The 19,125-nt window shown below is 36.2% G+C and overlaps 1 protein-coding gene across 1 annotated transcript in view; it reads right to left on the bottom strand.

Annotated features, from left to right (window-relative positions):
* The window catches only part of ANLN (anillin, actin binding protein), a 42,243-nt gene extending 23,344 nt beyond the window's left edge, over positions 1-18,899 (bottom strand). The window contains 8 exon segments of the mRNA XM_087947691.1: positions 1,595-1,706; positions 1,960-2,067; positions 2,181-2,371; positions 3,861-4,056; positions 4,433-4,761; positions 11,660-11,920; positions 12,958-13,111; positions 18,535-18,899. Coding sequence (XP_087803817.1) covers positions 1,595-1,706; positions 1,960-2,067; positions 2,181-2,371; positions 3,861-4,056; positions 4,433-4,761; positions 11,660-11,920; positions 12,958-13,111; positions 18,535-18,642 — 1,459 coding nt within the window. The 5' untranslated portion in view covers positions 18,643-18,899.
* Between the last annotated feature and the right edge of the window lie 226 nt (positions 18,900-19,125).

The following is a 19,125-nucleotide window of genomic DNA, read 5'->3' as shown; positions in this document are numbered from 1 at the left end:
TGATCATAAGTCAAGAACCAACTGTAATGAGATTTTCTATGGAAGGTTTGTACTCATTAGGTTTTGATAATGCTAAAACTGCCCTCAAACAATGATTTTGGGATACAGATTTCCAAACAAATTTAATTAAGGAAGATCACACATCCCAGTAGTTACCAGTGTCTTCCAAGAGTTCATTCTAGCATCTTATTTATCATCCAGTATAAATCTGAAATAAGGCCTTCAGTTTAAACAAGTTAGATGTATTATCCTCAACAGTCTTGTTTACATTTTAGATATTCCTACGTATTTTTGGTTATGTCCACATTGTGATAGCTCAATAGAAACGCTGCCATATTCTACTATACTGCTCTCTATAAGGATTCTAAATAGAGCCTCATTTATCAGATATTGAAGGAATTTCCAGGTGGGGAGTATGGTTTCTACTTAATACTATTTCTTTGAGACAAGGACTCAGAAATTTCAAGTTAATCTAGTACATCACCTATTCAATATCCTGCTGTACCATTAGATAGTCTTTGATGTACAATTCATTTAATGACCATTTGAAGTTACAACAGCACTGAAAAAGATGACTTATGACCATTTTTCACCCTTATGACCATTGCAGAATCCCCATGGTCACATGATCAAAATTTAGATTCTTGACAACTGGCACGTATTTGGCTGCAGTGTCAGGACATATGGTCACTTTTTGTGACTTTCTGACAAGAAAAGTCAATAGGGAAGCCTGATTCATCTAACAATCATGTTACTATCTTCAGTGATTCATTTAATAACTGTGGCAAGAAAGGTCATAAAATGGTCAAAACTTGCTTTACAATGACTTAATATAGATTTTGGGCTCAGTTGTAGTTGTAAGTTGAGGACTATCTGTAATTATGTTTGGAACTTCCTACAATAACACTTTTATCTGTTCTTTTTTTATCTGTTCTTAATTATTTTAGATCCTATTATACTTATTGTTTTTCTATTTTATATATATGAAAATATGTAACAGTTATATATTAGATATTTTACTATTTCTGGCCTTAGGACTGCAATAAACTGATTTGATCTGATTAACAACTTCTTCTTGTGCCATATCTGTCATCAGACGTTGGCGATCATGTTGACGATCCTATTTTTATCAATAGTTGCACAAAAAAGTGCTGTTGAGATTTGTCCAAACCAATCTCTTAGGTTCTGAAGCCATGGTGCTCTTTTTCTGCCTGGACCTCATTTGCCTTCAATCGTTCCTTGGAGAATTAAGTGAGGTATGCTGTACTTTTCTGGGTGTCGCATCACATGTCCAAAATATTCTAATTTTTGCTTTTTCATGGTTTTGATTATTTCCCTTAGGATATTTTAATTTTTTAATAATTCTTTCCATGAGCTACCTAGTACTGGTATTTATTGATCTATAGAAAATATCTCGACAACACATATTATCAGTGGCCTTGCCAAATATTCTACCTTCTCACATATAAACAAAAAAATATCTAAATATAGATGACTAGAAATATAAACTCAGTTTTATGTAAACATTTTCCAAAGCATCACTTAAATAAACAATTTTGCATGTTTTGACCTGCAGTTTTAAGGTAATTCTCACCTGAATATGTGCTTTCCGCAACTCTTTTAAATGTTCTGAACCTTTTTTCTACTAACTGGGAACTGGCATCTGTACACGGGAAGAGCTTTAGATCAGCATTCATATGTTTCTCCTGGGGAGGGGGGGGAGGAAATGTCATATTTAGCCACATTAAGGAGCTGAAATGCATGTAGTATATGCATAATAAAATAAAAGCCATCCTTTATTGAACATATTTGTGCAATCTCTCACACACACTCACATATGGTGCCATATAAAAGGTATATGAAAACTGGCACTGGAGGCTAATAAAAATTCTTTATTAATATCTTTTTTCCAGAGAAAATGTTATTGTGCTTTTCTTAAAATAGATTTTATTATCATACTAATTTTATCTCTGGAGGCTTTTTCTTGGGCTGGTCTCCTTTTTCAGCACTCCACAAATTGGTCCAGTCGGAGCGACCTCGTATACATTTAAGTTCTCTTTCACGTTCCTGAATAAATCAAAGAAAAAATAAATGTAATGTGAACATTTTTGCAGTAGGTATCTGGAATCAAAGACTGATCAATACACCTGATCTCACATACAGTTATTTTAGGTACATACTTGTTTGAGCTGCTGTGCTAGACTGGAAGCTGAAGATGCTTCATTCTGCCTGAAGAGTTTTTCTTGGATTGTCTTTGTGTTTGGAGTGATAATTGGAGTTCTGTACCCTCCTGCAATTGCAGGATTTTGCGCAGTATAGTCCTGGCAACACTCCCCAAAATGTTCCAGAAAAAGTTTAATGTTTGAACCTCCTATAATAATAATGGATATTACTTTGTAACAAGATTCTTTATCACCAAGAAGGAAGCCATAAATGAATATATAAACTATAAAGACTTAACTAAGATATCACTAAACACATAAAGATTATATGTACATAATGCATACTTTGCAACCTAATTCTGTGCCAAAGCGTTTGTTTTTATACATAAAAACACTGGAAACTGCGACCAATGTGTGCAAATCCTTCATTAAACTCCATGGTCTTCTGAATAGATCATATTTATAAACATCTATGTACAAATGTTTTCCAGCTATTCCACATGTAGTTTAATCGAACTAGTTTCATTCAGTACTAAATGCTTGGTTACTAAATCAAAAACTACTATAAAATCTGTTTTAAAACTTGAAATGCAAAGACAGCTAATCTTCCAGGCAGTGATAGGGGCTGGAACTTTCATCACTAAGTAAGGTGATCATTATGTTGTACCTGATTTTTATATTTTTTGCATGATTATTAAGCAAATCATTTAATAAATATCCATTTACTTTGTTGAAAACCTCAAAAATATAAACTTCTTAAACAGAAGCCCAATCACATTTATAAAACATCAGTATTGTTAATGACTATTAGCAGCATCATACTGCATCATGTAACATATGGACCGAGAATAAACAAAAACTAATTTTAAAAAATTACTAGCTTGCTTGGTTTGATTCAAGATGAGTTATACTAATATGTCCACAAAAGTGGTTTTTATCTCAACTATCTTGCTTGTAACTTCACTTCATAGCTTCCTGCTATGCCACTCTAGCACGCATCCTCTGAATATTATATGATTATTAGATTTTTATCTTGCCTTTATAACTTTGTAAGTAACTCAAGATGGCAAATGTACATAATACTCCTTTGTCGTTCTTTTCCCCACTAAACATCTCTGAAGGGTGGGTTGGGCTGAAAGCGATTGACCCAAAATTGCCTAGGTACCTTAACCTATAGCAAATTGGCTTACGGACAATACAAAGATTTTAAAATTATATTAAATATATAGAATGTGTATGTTACAAAATCTAGCTTGTATGATTTGTAGAATTAAGTATATTTAATGTTGAAATTACAAATAATCATTGTGCAGGGATATTATTTTGCACTGCCTTTTAGGGGAATATGCTAAAGCCATTTTTGTACATTGTGCTGTTTTAATCAGCACAATCAAATTTAACTTCAAACCACTTCCTGAAAAGAAATTTAGTCCTTGCTTAACATGTGTTTGGTTTTATGTGCTAAATGGGATTGCTGAATAGCCATTTTAAAAATTGTGTTAAGAATTCTATAAATAACAGGATAAATACTGATAAATTACATGGACTGGAAACAGATGCTAACACTCAGATTATTAACTAACCAGATATATATTAGATGCTTTACAGAAACATACATTGCACACAAGTACTTAGTTATAAAAAAACTTTATAGGCTATAAAAAAGCCTACTTTAAATATTGAAGCATTTTTTTTTACCTGGTGTGTTGGGCTTATCTTTGTAGTCAGCTTGTATATGTGTTTCTTGTATTTGCTCTTCTTTGGTAGGATGTTGGTGTTGAGATGTTGGTGTTAGGTAAAGATTGCCCTTTTCTTTTAGATTTGGTACCTCAGTTTCTTTAGAATGGCTTTTAGTAATTCCTGAGGCTTCTGCTACAGAACTATTAGTTCCTTCCTAGATAGTTCGAATGGGAAATATATTAGTTTAAAATGACTATTTTAAACATCTTTATTGTTTATAAAAGTTTTCAGATGCAATGAATTCTTCTGTGGAAGCATTAATCCAAAACTAAAGTTTTTAACTATTAGTAGTTTACTATTTCCCTCTGACTTTTCTTTTCCATAGTATAATGTGAACAGGTGTATATGAAAATATTTTCTTTCAATTTTAGTGTAAAGCACTTACCATTTATTAAAAGATTCTCATAAATTCACATTTTAAACAAAACTTATTTCCTATTAAGCATGGTTTGAATTACAATCCAATATTGTTTACCTTCATTTGAGCAGTCTATATGGGAAATATACAATATTAAAATATGGTAACTTACCAATATTCCAGAGATTGCTGACTTATCCACGGCCGTTTGTGGACAGGATGTAGCATCCTGCTTCACACTACCACTATTGATTCTAGCAGATGCTCCACTTGTAGTGGACAATTTGGAAAAACAAGTAGTACCAGGCTGTTCTTGTGTATTGTTTTGCTTTGCAGATGGATGGCTTAGATCATTTTCCCAGGAGCCAATTGTAGCAGCAAGGTTAGCTAGACGGCCTCTTCTTCCTATTGGTGCATCAGTTACTGCATTAAGTTGTTTGGGTGGGGAGATGACACATTCCTTTGATAGGATAGGTGTTATGGAAATGTTTTCAGGCAAATCTGAAAATTGAAATAATAAATATTTTAAAATATAGTAAAGAGATGTCAAACTTTATGAAATAAGAGTATATACACTTAGATGCATCCTTCTTTTCAATTAATTGTAAAAAAAAAAAAAAAAACAGTCCAAAAGAGAGTAGAAATTATCTTGTCTTTCTTACCCTCTCCAGAAAACAGACAAAAGAAAGTATATCTGTTACAGAACTCTTGATACTTCAAAACATAGTCTTAATAAAGACACCTGGAGTATTCTAAAATGAATATAGTAGAAATAAATTTCAAACAGATTTATCCTTAGCTATTACACAAATCTATAATTTGTGGAACGATCTTTCTGAGAGTACTTCCTTGCTACCAGTTTCTATCTCCAAATCCCTCACAAAGGTAATTAAAACTCATTGGAGTCTTCTTTCCATCATGAATCCGGAAGCGCAGAGCACATTAAAAAACAATGACTCAATCCCTTACCTTGCCTATTCTAGAGCCAAATTTGAATTGTTGGATTCTATAGCCAAAAATGGGTGTTTCTACCACTTGCCATACCATGTAAGGAGGTGCGTTTGCCATACTGCAGCTACTGAAGATATTGCTCGTTTTGTTTGCTTGTAGGCTGCCTATGCTATGTAGGCTGCCTATGCCCACACATGTAACTCTGGTTTTCTAACTGAGGTTGGCTGACTTGCTAAACATTTGCAATCATGCCTATTTCAAATCATATTACTTTCCCCCCTTCTGTAAGACAGTACTTTGTAGCCAAGCTAAACATATTTTTTTTAAAAAAATTCATGCATTGCTTTTCCATACAGTATTTCCTCCCACATATCACTGCATAGTTTTAGTTTCGTTTTAGAATAACAGAGTTGGAAGGGACCTTGGAGATCTTTAACCCCCTGCCTAAGCAGGAAATCCTACACCACTTCAGACATTTTTTTTAAAAAAACTTCCAGTGTTGAAGCATTCACAACTTCTAGAAGCAAGTTGTCCCACTGATTAATTGTTCTAAGTATCAGGAAATTTCTCCTTAGTTCTAAGTTGCTTCTCTCCTTGATTAATTTCCACCCATTGCTTCTTTTCCTGCCCTTAGGTGCTTTTTCTTCTTTGTGGCAACCCGAGATATTGGAACACTGCTATCATGTCTCCTCTAGTCCTTTTCATTAGACTAGACATACCCAGTTCCTGCAACGGTTCATGTTTTAGCCTCCAGTCCCCTAATCATCTTTGTTGCTCTTCTCTTCATTCTTTCTAGAGTCTCAGAATTTTTTTTACATTGTGGCAACCAAAACTGAATTGCAAGTATATCAAAGCATTATAAAGTATTGCAAGTATATCAAGGCATTATAAAGTGGTATTAACACTTCACGTGATCTTGATTCTATCCCTCTATTTATGCAGCCTAGAACTGTGTTGGCTTTTTTGGCAGCTGCTGCACACTGCTGGCTCATATTTAAATGGTTGTCCACTAGGACTCCGAGATCTGTTACTACTATTGAGCAAGGTACCACATATACTGTACCTGTGCATTTGATTTTTCTTGCCTAAATGTAGAACCTTACTTTTTTCACTACTTTCATTTTGTTAGATAGCACCCAATGTTCAACTCTGTCAAGTTCCTTCTATATCTTAGCCTATCTTCTGGGTTGTTGGCTATTCCTGCCAACTTGGTGTTGTCTGCAAATTTGATGAGTTCCTCATCTATCCCCTTGTCCAAGTCATTGATGAACATGTACTGGGCCTAAAACAGAGCCTTGGGGTACTCCACTGCATACTTCCCTCCACATAGATGCAGTTCTATTGAGGAGTACACATTGAGTGCAGTTGGTCAGCCAGTTACGTATCCATCTGATGGTGATGCTGTCTAACCACATTCTTCTACTTTACCTAGTAGTAGGTTAGGGTCTACTTTATCAAATGCCTTACTGAAGTCCAAGTATATATTGACAGCGTTCCTCTGGTCCACTAATTTTGTCAATTTACCAAAGAATGCAATAAGATTAGTTTGGCATGATCCATTTTTAACAAACCCATGTTGGCTTTTGGGTATTACTTTGTTTGCTTCTAGGTGTTCGCTGATTCATTGCTTATCTTTTCCAGAATCTTTCCTGGTATTGAGGTCAGGCTGATAGGTCTGTAGTTTCCTGGATCTATTTTTCTCCTTTTGAAGATGGGAACTACATCAGCTCTTTTCCAGTCCTCTGGCAGTTCGCAGGTGCTCCAGGATCTTTGAAAGATATAGTTTAGTGTTTCTGTGATCTCGTCTGCCAGTTCCTTCAGAACCTTGGGTGTAATCCATCTGGTCCTAGTGATTTGAACTCGTCTAGGGTAGACAAGTGTTCAATTACCATTTTCTTCCCTATTTTAACTTGTGCTCCTAATCTGCTGTTTATGATAGGTTGGATTGTTTTTTTCCCTTTGTGTAAAGACAAATGCAAAAAACAAGTAGTTCTACTTTCTCCGTTGCTTGGCACCTTTTTGCCACTTTCTCCCAGCAATGGACCAATTGTTTCCTTGACTTTTTTTTGTTTTTAACATGTTGGAAGAAGTCTTTTTTATTTTTTACTTTTGTTGTAAGTCTTTGTTCATTGTAAGCGTTAGCTTTCCTCACTTCATCTTTACAGGCTGGGACTATTTGCTGATATTCTGCCTTAGTTGTTTGCCCCTCTTTCCAGTTTTTATACTTGCCCTTTTTGTCTTTCAATTTGTCAGAGTTCTTTATGCAACTATGCTGGTTTCTTTTGAGAGCTGTTATTTTTCTTCTTCATTGGTATTGTGCTAGACTGGGCTTTTATAATCTCTGTTTTCAAAATTTCACAAGCTTCTTTTGTCCCCAAAACGGTTTTTATTTTTATCTTTTACAAACATCTATTTTGGTGAACGGTGTGATTCCAGGTTTTTACATTTCCATACAAACATGACCATAATTACATATCTATCCTACATATTCAGTTTCTTATCGTATCGTTACATTTTCCATTTCCTATAAATTTTCAAAAATATTCTTATATTTTCACATTTATTTTATCCATTTTTAGTTCATATCTTATTGTTTTTAATTATGCTCGTCTTCTTCATATATCTTAAAATTCTTATTTCTTAATCTATACTCATTGTACTTTTATACTTTTATCTGTCATATTTTCAATTTCATCACATACTCATTTCATTATTCAATAAATAATTTTTAATAATTCCAAACATTTCCCCCTCAATTACCCATTTCAGTGCACTACCCTTTTGTCTTATACATCATTCAGTTTACTCCCCTTTAACTCATATTAAAAATTACCATAATATAATCATTTTTAGTTGTCACCTAAATACTACACATCACATATACATTTTAGGTTAGATTCCACATGGTATTCTTTTCTTTATTCTAAGACATTAATTTTTTCTAATACATTAATTTTTTCAGTTAATTGTAGAAACTGATATTTGTCTTTTTAGTACAATTCTCATAGTTCATTTTAACTATATTTTAATTTCATTTAATGTAATTGACATTCTTATAATAATCCCATCTTTACATGTATTCCAGTTAATTTAACAAAGATTCTTAGAAAATCAAATAGAAAATTTAAAAAACCATCAGTTCCAATCATTCCATTTTTACAATCTATATTTTTATACGTCTTGTATGTATCACCTTGTAGAATCCCCTTTCTTATTCTGTCTACCCATTATCTCTAGGTCTTCTAGCCATGTAGCTTCTTTTCTTTTTTCTTTTTTGCTTTCTATATCTTTTTTTCTGGTCCTTTCCCTTATTCCTCTTTTCTTTTTCCCTCCATTTCTGACTCGTTTTTATCCCCCTCCCTCTTTTGAACTTTCTCTCATAATTCCTTTTTCTGCTGTTTCCTTTTTCTTTGTTTGACTTTCCGAACAATTACCTCTTTAATTGTCCTCTCAGACCTCCAAGTCTTAATTTCCATGCTCCCCCCCTCCCCGTTTCAATGTTCGTTTGTGTCATTTGTTCATTGGGGCTGGCTTCTTCAATCAACTCCTCCCCTTCTGGTTCTCCTTGTTCAATGATGTCATTTCTAACATTTGTAAAGCAATACTGCACAATTCCAGTTTTCTCCATATCGTTTCCCTTATACTTCTTAAGTCCAATTTTATTTCCAAATAGTATTCTGCCATTTTTGTGCACCTCTTTTTTCTTTTACCTTTCTTCAGTATTTAAGTCCAGTCCAGTTGTCCAGTAGTTAATTTAAACCAGCTTCTAACCATCCATTTGTATTAAATCCTGTTTCAATTTTCCAGGGTCAAAATAGTCAAATGTTCATATGTTTTTATTGTTAAGTTCCTTCTGTTGAGTTTTAAATTTTTCTCAAGGTATTAAAATTTCCCCTAGTATTCCCAGGGTTGACTTCTTTCTTCTTCCTTTATAGTAATTTCACTTTGCAGGGTTTCTATATTATTGTTTCAAGTTTCCTCTTACTTTGTATCAAGTTCCAGTTTTTAGGGAACCAAACTGAAAATTTTCCTTTACCATTAGGTGACGCTCTCTGTTATGTCCAAGCTCCACCTTTTCTTTTCACTTTCCTTTCCCTTTTAGGGCTTTTAAGTTTGAAAAATGCAATAAATCCAATTATTGTATATTTTTTCTTTTTGGCACATTCAAATTCAGCTTTTAAGTATGCCTATTTAGTGCCAATTATGTAATTTAGTATAATCCAATTTACAGATATTTTCTTCTAGCTTCCTCTTTCAATTTAATTCTTTTACAGTTCAAAGCATTTTCACTTATGTCCTAATTCCCCCCACCCACTCCCTTTGGTCGCCGCTTTTCCAATCTTTTTTTTTTTTTAAGTCTCTTTTAAAGTTTTAAATCCGGGATATCTTATGTTCAGATATTACGCTTGATTTGCCTGGTCTCCACACTGTCCACTTCTTCACTGCTCCTGCACGATCTTTGTCCCAGATAACTCTCCTTCAGGGTGGCCATATTTAACCACTGTTGCAGCCTGTCTTCGGGGGGAGTTTACCTAGTCAAGGAAGGGAGATGCGGCTCCCCTCAACCCGACAGGAAGTCTCCCCCTTCTTCCCCACCCCTCCAAGGTGGTTCTAGCCCCATTCGGAGCCCCCTAACTGGTACAACAGAGATTGAAACCACGCATGATCATGGTTTTCAGTCCATCCTGCAACCAATAGTCCCAAAATTTCACAAGCTTCTTGAGTTGTTTTCCCCTTGAGGATTCTCACCATGGAAACCTTCCCAAGCTCTAAGTTTATTGAAATTAACTCTCTTAAAGTCCAAGACTCTAGTTTGGCTTTGTTCTATTACTTGTGCTTGCATAATGTTGAATTCCAATATTGCATGATCACTTGCTCCCCAGGTTCCTGTAGCTTCAACACCTTCTATCATTTCATCTCTATTAGTGAGAATTAAGTCCAATATGACTGATCCCCTTGTTCCCTTCTCTACTTTTTGGGAAACAAAGTTGTATGCTAGGCTTGTTAGGAACCTGTTGGATCTTCCACTTGGTGCAGTTTATCTCCCAGTTGATGTCAGGGTAGTTGAAATCCCCCATTACCATTGCGATGTCTTCCTACATATCTTAGTTAGCTGACTAGCAAAAAAATTATCTATTTCCTGTTTGGTTGGGTGGCCTATAGTATAGATCTATGGTAATGTCATTTCCCTCCCTTTAATATTAACCCAAATGCATTCAAGATATTTTTCATCATTGTTGTGCTCTATTTCTGTAGAGATGTAGTTATTTCTTATATATAGTGCAACTCCACCTCCTTTTTTATTTGGTCTATTTCTTTTAAATAATGTAAACCTCTCTAACTAAGCTAAGAGGTCCCCAACTGGTGGTCCGCGATAAAATTTTGGTGGTCTGTGACCTACTCGGGTGAGGAGCTGCTCTGGGATGAGCAATGGGCCAGTCCTGTGAGTAGAGCTCTGGATTATGGGACCAGCCAGGCAGCTCATGGTGCGGCTGGAAATCTCCACTGTAGAGGGAGGCACGTGCAACTTACAACTTTGCAGGAGATGCAAGGAGTAGTGCAGCCCTCGCCAGCCAGAATGAGGTAATGGTGCTGTTGGGGCAAGAGAGGGGGGAGCGTGGCAGTGCAGGCAGTCCAAAGCAATGGCTGTCAGCAACCCTCTGCTCTTACTTCCCCCTACTGTAGCTTCTGGTTGGCTGAATCCAACACTGGCTAGCCCCGGCCCGCACTCTCCCCCCCCCACTCATTCCTCGCCTGGCCTGAGAAAGGAAGGGCAGAGGATGGAGATTTGCTCTATTTCAGAGCAGGAAATATCTCTTGCTGGGTCTCGTGGGCATTTCTTCTGGCCCTTTTTGGTGCTGGGTGACTGGGAGATGTGCGACTTCCTTTTTGGCCCAAAACACTGGCTGGCCCGGCTGAGAGAGAGAAAGAAAGAAAAAGAGAGGTGAGAGATATGAGAGGTGAAACAGATAAAAGAGAGAGAGGAGTGAAAGAGATGAGATACTGAAAGAGATGAGAGAAGGATAAGAGAGATACTGAGATATGAGAGAGAGAGGTAAGAGAGAGAAAGAGATGAGAGAGAGAGATACTGAGAGATCCCGGTATTTTGTTTTCTGTGGAAAATGGGTCCAAATGGCTCTTTGAGGTTACAGAAACAGGCGGCCAAGGTAAGTGCCCCACCCTGTCACTGGGAGTCCAGGTGCTTCAACAAGCGGCACGCTGGATTCATATTAGTGGTCCACAGGATTTAAAATTATGAATTCAGTGGCCCCCGAGGTCCGAAAGGTTGGAGACCCATACTCTAGCTATATGTTCCATTTGTGGGTTTCATCCCACCAAGTTTCCATAATGGTAGCAATATGATATTGTTATCATATCTATCATATGTCATCTCTATCATATATATCATATATCTATTTAGTTTTGTGTCTTAACATTAAACATATACCATTATCCCAGCAGCGTCGCTGTTCTGCCAACTTCTGCATACGTGTTTTAACTGAACTAACAGAAGTCAGTTCAGATGTAGAGTTGTGTTCTTCAGTCTCTGAGGATGAAGCAGCAAACTGAGAGGTAGGAGTCATTTCAGGAAGAACTGGATTTATCGAGGATAAATTAACTGGATGCATATTTTCTGAGTTAGAAACTGAAATTTCTGCATTGTCTGAACAATGTCTTTTGGATGGTGATGGCTTTGTACTTGGTTTTGCTATAGAAATTTGGGGGTGGGATGGGGAAGAAAGATAAACATATTTTTAACTAGAATATGCAGCATTAAGTTAAAAACAAAGTCAGATTTCACAAACCAGAATATAGGATAAGTTTACAGGCTTCTTGGCTATAGGTGGTTTATTATTTCTATTATTTTGCCAATAACACAAAGTTTCTTAGGGAGATATACATGCTTTTGGTTTGGAATCCACCACAATAAACATTTTACTTTTGGAGGGAAAAAAACACCTAAACCAGTTATCAGAAATGCTGCCGCAGGGTTGCTTATTTTTCTGTTGAAATTTCATCTAATAGCTTTGTGAGTTCATTTTTAAAAAGATCATAATTAATTTAACAAGCTTATCCTGTTAAGCAACTATATTAATCCTATTTTCACCTAGTTATGCCTCGTAAGAAAAGAAAAAAAAGATTTTTCATTATTCATTGATGCCCACTGATCATTGATAAGAGACTTGACTTTCTGAATCCAGATCCAAGTTTGGATACACATCACAAATAAGAGAAGCTATTGGAAAAGCTAGATTAGAGGTGTCAAACTCAAGGCCCATAGGCTGGATCCAGCTCACGGGGCCAGCCTGGAAATAGCAAAGGATCGGCTGCAGTGCCTCTGCTAGCAGCCCCCCGCACCCCATTTTGGCCAGCAGGATGCTGCAGGAAGGATCCGTCCCATCTCCTATCCCCCAGGCCAGCCTGTAGAGGACAAGTACAATCCAGATTCAGTCCTCCAAGAAATCCAGTTTGACATCCCTGATCTAGATGTTTTAAAACTTGGGTTTCATAATTAATTATTGGACTTGTAGGTGATTTGATTCATATAACTCCTCAAATACATAATTTGGGATCAAATAAAATTTAAAAATAAATTTAAAATTGTAATTGCATTTGTTTTTAGTATAATAGAAACCTGGAAGGATACTCACAACAACCTGTAATGCACACTCCTGCTCCATATTTAGTTTATGACATTTTAATATAAGAAAAAGGCAAGTGGTTTTTAAGAATGGGAAAAAATACCTTCTTCATTAGACTGAATTGACTGATTACCAGCTTCTGATAAAGGCTCTCTATTTCTTTTTGTTTGAGCCATATTCCGGACTTCTGCTGTGGAACGCCCAGACATCAGCTTCTGTAAATTCTCCCTCCTGGCACGAGTTCGTTCTAACAGTTTCTGAAACGTTCATAAGGATGATAAAAGGTAAATATTTTTTAACAACTATAGTGATTTTTTAATTTGTGACAATTCTTTGTAAAAGCAAACAAACCTATGATTTTTGTCCAATGAGAAACTAATACAATGGGATCTACTAGTATCAACTGGAATGAATACAGGTGGTTATCATTTAGTAAGTGCCTTGTTTAGCAACTGTTGATAGTTACCGTATTTGCCGGCGTATAAGACGACTGGGCGTATAAGACGACCCCACAACATTTCCACTCAAAATATAGAGTTTGTTATATACTCGCCGTATAAGACGACCCCCCCATTTGGAGGCATGTTTTTCAGGGCAAAAAAGTCATCTTATATGCCGGCAAATACGGTAGTTATTTTGATATTATACATATAAATTCGTATTTACATGTGTCTGTCTATCATTTACCACTAAGACACTGTGTAAGCAACATACTTACTCTGCTTTACAGCAGTAAAACTAAATTGAGTAAAAAAAATTGAGTAAAACTATATGACCAATTCAAACATCCAGGGTAAATTTCATTTAAATTAAAAAAGTAAACAGATAACAGATATTCAGAGTTGGAAGGGACCTTGTAGGTCATCTAGTCCAACCCACCCACCCCCGCCCAAGTGGGAGACCCTACATCATTTCTGACAAATGGCAGTCCAATCTCTTCTTGAAGGTCTCAAGTGATGGTGCTCCCACAACTTCCGAGAGAAAGCTGTTCCATTGGTTGATTGTTCTCACTGTCAAAAAGTTTCTCCTTATTTCCAGGTTAAATCTCTCCTTGTTCAGTTTCCATCCCTTATTCCTTGTCTGGCCTACAGGCGCTTTAGAAAATAGCTTGACCCCCTCCTCCCTGTGGCAGGCCCTCAGACCACTATCATGTATAAACAAAATATACAACTAAATGTAGAAGTATAGAAAATGAAATACAAAATATGGAACACAATTACATTTATTTAAAATGTGGATAATTAACTAATCATCCAATATTTACACAGTGTGTATGTTATTCTGTGTTGGGAGTGAAGGATGTTTGAACTCTCTTAGATGGACTGTCTAAAGGAGCGTGTCACGGAGTAGGCAGGCGTTACTCCAGAACCCTGGCCCTTCCCTCGGGCTTTCCCGCAACAGAGTCCTCTTGCAACACGTCCACTAGGTCAGCCAAACGATCCCGGCGGGGTCACCGGAAACGCCCTCCAGAAATCCCCGGGGCTGCAGCGGCAGGGCGGAGTGCCAGGGGCCGTGGGAGGAGCAGAAAGGCGGGCAACCTTCACATGGCCCTGCCTGGGGTGACAGGAGCGACCCACGCCCGCCCCCCAGTCGCTGCAGCCTCGGGCGGAGCGAGGCGAGCGGGATTTGAACCTGATTCAGAGACGCGGGGAGGCTCTTGGCGGAAGCAACGCGGGGGATCCAGGAAGCCAGAGGCGCCTTCACTGCGTCCCACAAGCATCCGAAAGCCGGCAGTGGATATACCGTATTTGCCGGCGTATAAGACAACCCCCCCACTTGGAGGCATGTTTTTCAGGGCAAAAAAGTCATCTTATATGCCGGCAAATATGGTACTTCAGTGATGAAAAAGTAATTTTGCAACAATCCTATTTGTATCTTTGTAAAACAAAGGAAAGCTGAAGTAAGATGATAAACACAAATACGATTTTGCTTTAACAACCAAGTTTCCAGACTCAGTTATCATTGCTAAATGAGGATTTATATTTTTATCAGATTTCAATGAAAAAGTGAGATTACTTAGATGCTGAGTTTATTCTGGTTTATTAATTAATTGAAGTGCAGAACAAGAAATACAGTAGTGAATAAATCCATATTAGAAAATATTTTACAAGTAGTACATAATCAAGACAATGTTTAAATTTAAATTAAATATATCTGCAAATATATCTGTAAAGCGTATATGTCCTATTGTTTAAATAATACCAATGCAATGGTATTATATAAATATGCTACACTATTATAAGATTTTTATTTTTAGTCAGTTTTCAACTCCTTTAGTCAGTTTTCAACTAAACAGCAAGAATTTTTTGGAAATGAGAGACAATGACTGGCCTAAAATTGCCGAGCTAACTTCATTCCTAAAGTGAGACTGGATCTGTTTTCTGTTGTCTAGTCTGATGTCTTACCCACTGAACTAACTCTTATATAAGATTAACCTTAACCTTAATTAAGAATTATATAGTTGAAGGTTGTATCCTTGCCAGGCAACAGTTTTAGCCATTAATACTGAGACACCCCTGTATAGATCTAGAGCAGGGGTTGGCAACCTTAAACACTTGCCATTTGAACCAGTTTCCCACAGAAAAGAAAACACCGGGAGCCACAAAACCCTTCCCACTGCTGACTATTTCTGGCCACAAAACTAGCATATGTAGTTGAATTAAACATTGTTTTCTTCTGAAACTTTTCTTTTCTTGGATTTACCTATGGTTGGCCTACCGGAGGTTGAAAAGCTCAATAAATCACGTGCCGGCGGGTGTCATACATTGGCAGTTGTGACACATATTTTGAGTGACAGGGAGCTGCAGCAGAGGAATAAAAGAGCCACGTGTGGCTCCAGAGCCGTGGGTTACTGACCCCTGATCTAGAGGGATGGATCTAGTCCTCCATTACATTCTGTCATAGCAAAGATATACCCTCTGATGTATTTCTAAGGCTTAAATTGTATTATCTCCTGTTTCACAAGGTGAAAGCATTCATTGCTAGCAATTCAGCATCACCTACTTTACTTGGATTTTCTTTTGTAATGTGTCTACATTTTGTCTTATCTTTAAAAAAAAAATATAATTTAGTTTTTTCTCTAATGAGATTAAGCTATCTCTCAAGGGAAGGGAAGGGCTGAATCTGTAATCATATGCTTTTCTCTTAAGTAGCCAGAACGCACAGAGTTCTTTTAATTGCCAGAACGCACAGAGATTGCCCTCAAAAGATAGGTGGTGGCTCATGGGCTACCAAGTTGTCATTCTCAAGGCAAGAGTCAGAAGCAACACAACACCTAGAAGACTTCTAAGATGAAATCTTATTTATTATCATTCTTAACTAACCAATTTCATTAGGTCACAGATCAGCAAATAATGGAAGAAAATTACAATTAATTAGGATAAAAAAAAGAAAAGAAATAACTATTCTAAAATACCCAGGAAATATTTTAAAAATATATACCATGACATAGTATACAAACAACTGGTATAAGTATTAAGCTATGGTTAAAGAAATAAAATCATATTGACCCAATAAGAATTTAAGAAAAAAAAACAAGTTAGAACTATGTTTAGTAAAGAATGGAGGTAATAATTCCTGGCAAGCATCTGTGTACAGGGGACAGTACAAAAGGTATTTCCAATTTATCAGTAAAACTGATAAATTGATAAATCTGCTTCAACTCTAAATCGATGGCTCATTGTTTGAGATCAGTGCACAATCATAGCCCATCAAAGATGATGGTTGGTCATGAAAAAAATTAGAGTTGCAGTTTGGCATGTAGTGCTTGGCACCACTATAAAACTGCCAGATTAAAGGAAGTTAATTCCAATTTAAAATGCTTTTAATACAATTCTATTTTCTGAAAAGATAAAAATATGCTACCTATTACTTTCAACCTTTAATAAAAATTTAGAGCAATTTTACTAAGGCTTTACTGTTTAAATTTGGTTGACAGATGTTCAGTAACAATTTAAAAAGATATTATAATGCAAAAGGTGAACAAAATATTTTATTCCAGAAAATGTGTCAGTTGCATTCATTTTTTTTTCATTATCTAAGCACTACTCAGCCATTTATCAAGATTTTAGTACATTATAAAACTTTATTTTCCATGTAAGCATAACACATATTTAATGTAGTGACAAACAGTTCACAATTATGCCACACCACTTTAATTAAAGGGATAATAATCTTGCTTCTAGAAATGTTTATATTCAAATTTGGCATAACAGAACAAGACTCTCAATCTTTATGATACTGAATTAGAGTAATTATGAATAAATTACAAAACAACCCTGTCCTGGGACTACAGAACCAAGAGGAGAATTCTGGTTTGACCCACTTGTTACAATATATTAGGAAGTTGACTGTTATTGAGAGGCTGAATCTCTTACTCCCAAAAAACACAAAATAGGAAAGGGAGTATTTTATGCCCCAGCCAGGAATGATTTAATTATTTAGTGTTTGCTCATTTCTAATCTATAGTTTTTACATAGTAAATTTTTTCATAGATGTTTGTTATTCCTTTTGTACCTGTTTATATGACAACCAGGCTATAATCAGGGGCTGTTAAATTTTAATCTTTATGAAGTGTTTAGAAACAAAGGCAATTTTAAGTCTAATATAATAGTTCAGTTAGATTATTTGATAACTAATAACTAACTCTGTACAAGAGATGCAAATAATTTCTGAAATTTTAGGTACTTGAATTAATTTGAGTTCTGCTCTAAAATACCCAACTTTTGTAGAACCAAATTATAATGTTTTTAATGTAAGTGATTTTAAGGGAAACTCAGTTTGAGGTTGATCAACTTGTTCTATTTACAACCTTAGCTCTGAAACTTAAATATTGTATACAGTAGACAACTTTCTAAATTTCAAGTTATATAAAAACAATTCTAAACTGAATTTTTGTAGTAACTTAACTTGTTTGCTTTTGTGTTTCTTTTCATCTTGACAAGCCAACAGAAAAGCAATTCATAAATGCCACACCCATTAGTTCATTTTTCCCCATGAGTCAAGACATGAAAAGGCGGTTTGAGAGCAATGTTTCTTTAAAAAAAAACTGCTGAAACATTCTTGATAACTATTGGCAATTATGTACCACGACATTGGTATTAAAACAAATCAAACCCTCAACCCCATAGAATAATCTTTGTTAGAAATGAGGAATTGAAAGACTTATGCAGCAATTCTACATTGAAGGACAAAACTCATAATCTTCTTCTTCCCAGCGCAATCCCTCAAGTGCAGGGTCCACTTAGAATATTCATAAATATTGCCAGTTAAATACAAATTAATTGCATTACATTTAATGAATGCATTGCATCGCGGCCTTTTAGTTGAAAGTGAATCTCCATTTATAAGATTTACTTGTAAGTAAACACGCATAAGTCAGGTTTGGGGGAGGGGAGAAATTGTTTCTCTTCATACTATTTTTTATTGGTAATATTTCCTTTCCTATCTCAAGAAGCGAATATAAGTGGCTCTAGATTGAATATGAAGTCCTTGGTGCTCTGTAAACTCGGTTGTCTGTTTTCTTACCCCAACATTTCCTCTTCCCAATCGGTTTTCTCCACTAACATTGTTCTTCTCTACGCTGCACAATATGCCCACCTTTCTCATTACCCACCTCCCTTATCCTCAGTCACACTTAAAAACCGCCTCATTGAGTCATTAAGTAGAGGTAATCACGTACCTCGGTGAAAGGATCCATCTTTACAAGTATCCCCTGCCGCCACCGTAGCCACTCGCTCCGTCTGCAACCAAGCTGCTTCACTCTGCTTAGCAATTGATAACTGCTCATTAGATTTGAATTTTAGCGCCTGCCACAGGCAAGTTGCGTACTACGCATGCGCCTCACATGTTGGCTGTTGCTCCACCCATCCCAATTTCATAACGGGTTGTTTCACGGGCGTTTTCGCACTTAATGTGAAATTTAATCTTGCTAAACTGATAGTAGGCAAAAAGATCGTAGAAAAGTGAAGATTGATTGACAAGATTTTTAGCCAATGATTCACAAGCCATATTCCTAAATTACGTCTTCGCATTTTACAGCCGCCTCGTTTTAGGGTTTACGGCGGTAGTGAATTGGCGGACTCTTAAAAAAAGGCCTTAGTATAGTTTTAGAATTTGAGAAATAGGAAATCCTAGTTGCAGACCTGTATAAAGTTAGGGTCCTTAATGCTTTGTGATTTATATTAAACTGGTGGGGCAACCTGCTAGTGAAGGAGCCCAGCGAGATTTTCGTTTTCCTCTACCTTTTGTAAATCAGGGAGGAACGTATAAT

The sequence above is a fragment of the Notechis scutatus genome, chromosome Z (genome assembly GCF_049901735.1).
Source record: "Notechis scutatus isolate UNSWTSFEM ecotype Mainland chromosome Z, rNotScu1.2, whole genome shotgun sequence".
NCBI classification, from domain to species: Eukaryota; Metazoa; Chordata; class Lepidosauria; order Squamata; family Elapidae; genus Notechis; species Notechis scutatus.
Note: the sequence above shows the minus strand (reverse complement) of the source record. Positions and strands in the feature narration are given on the sequence as shown.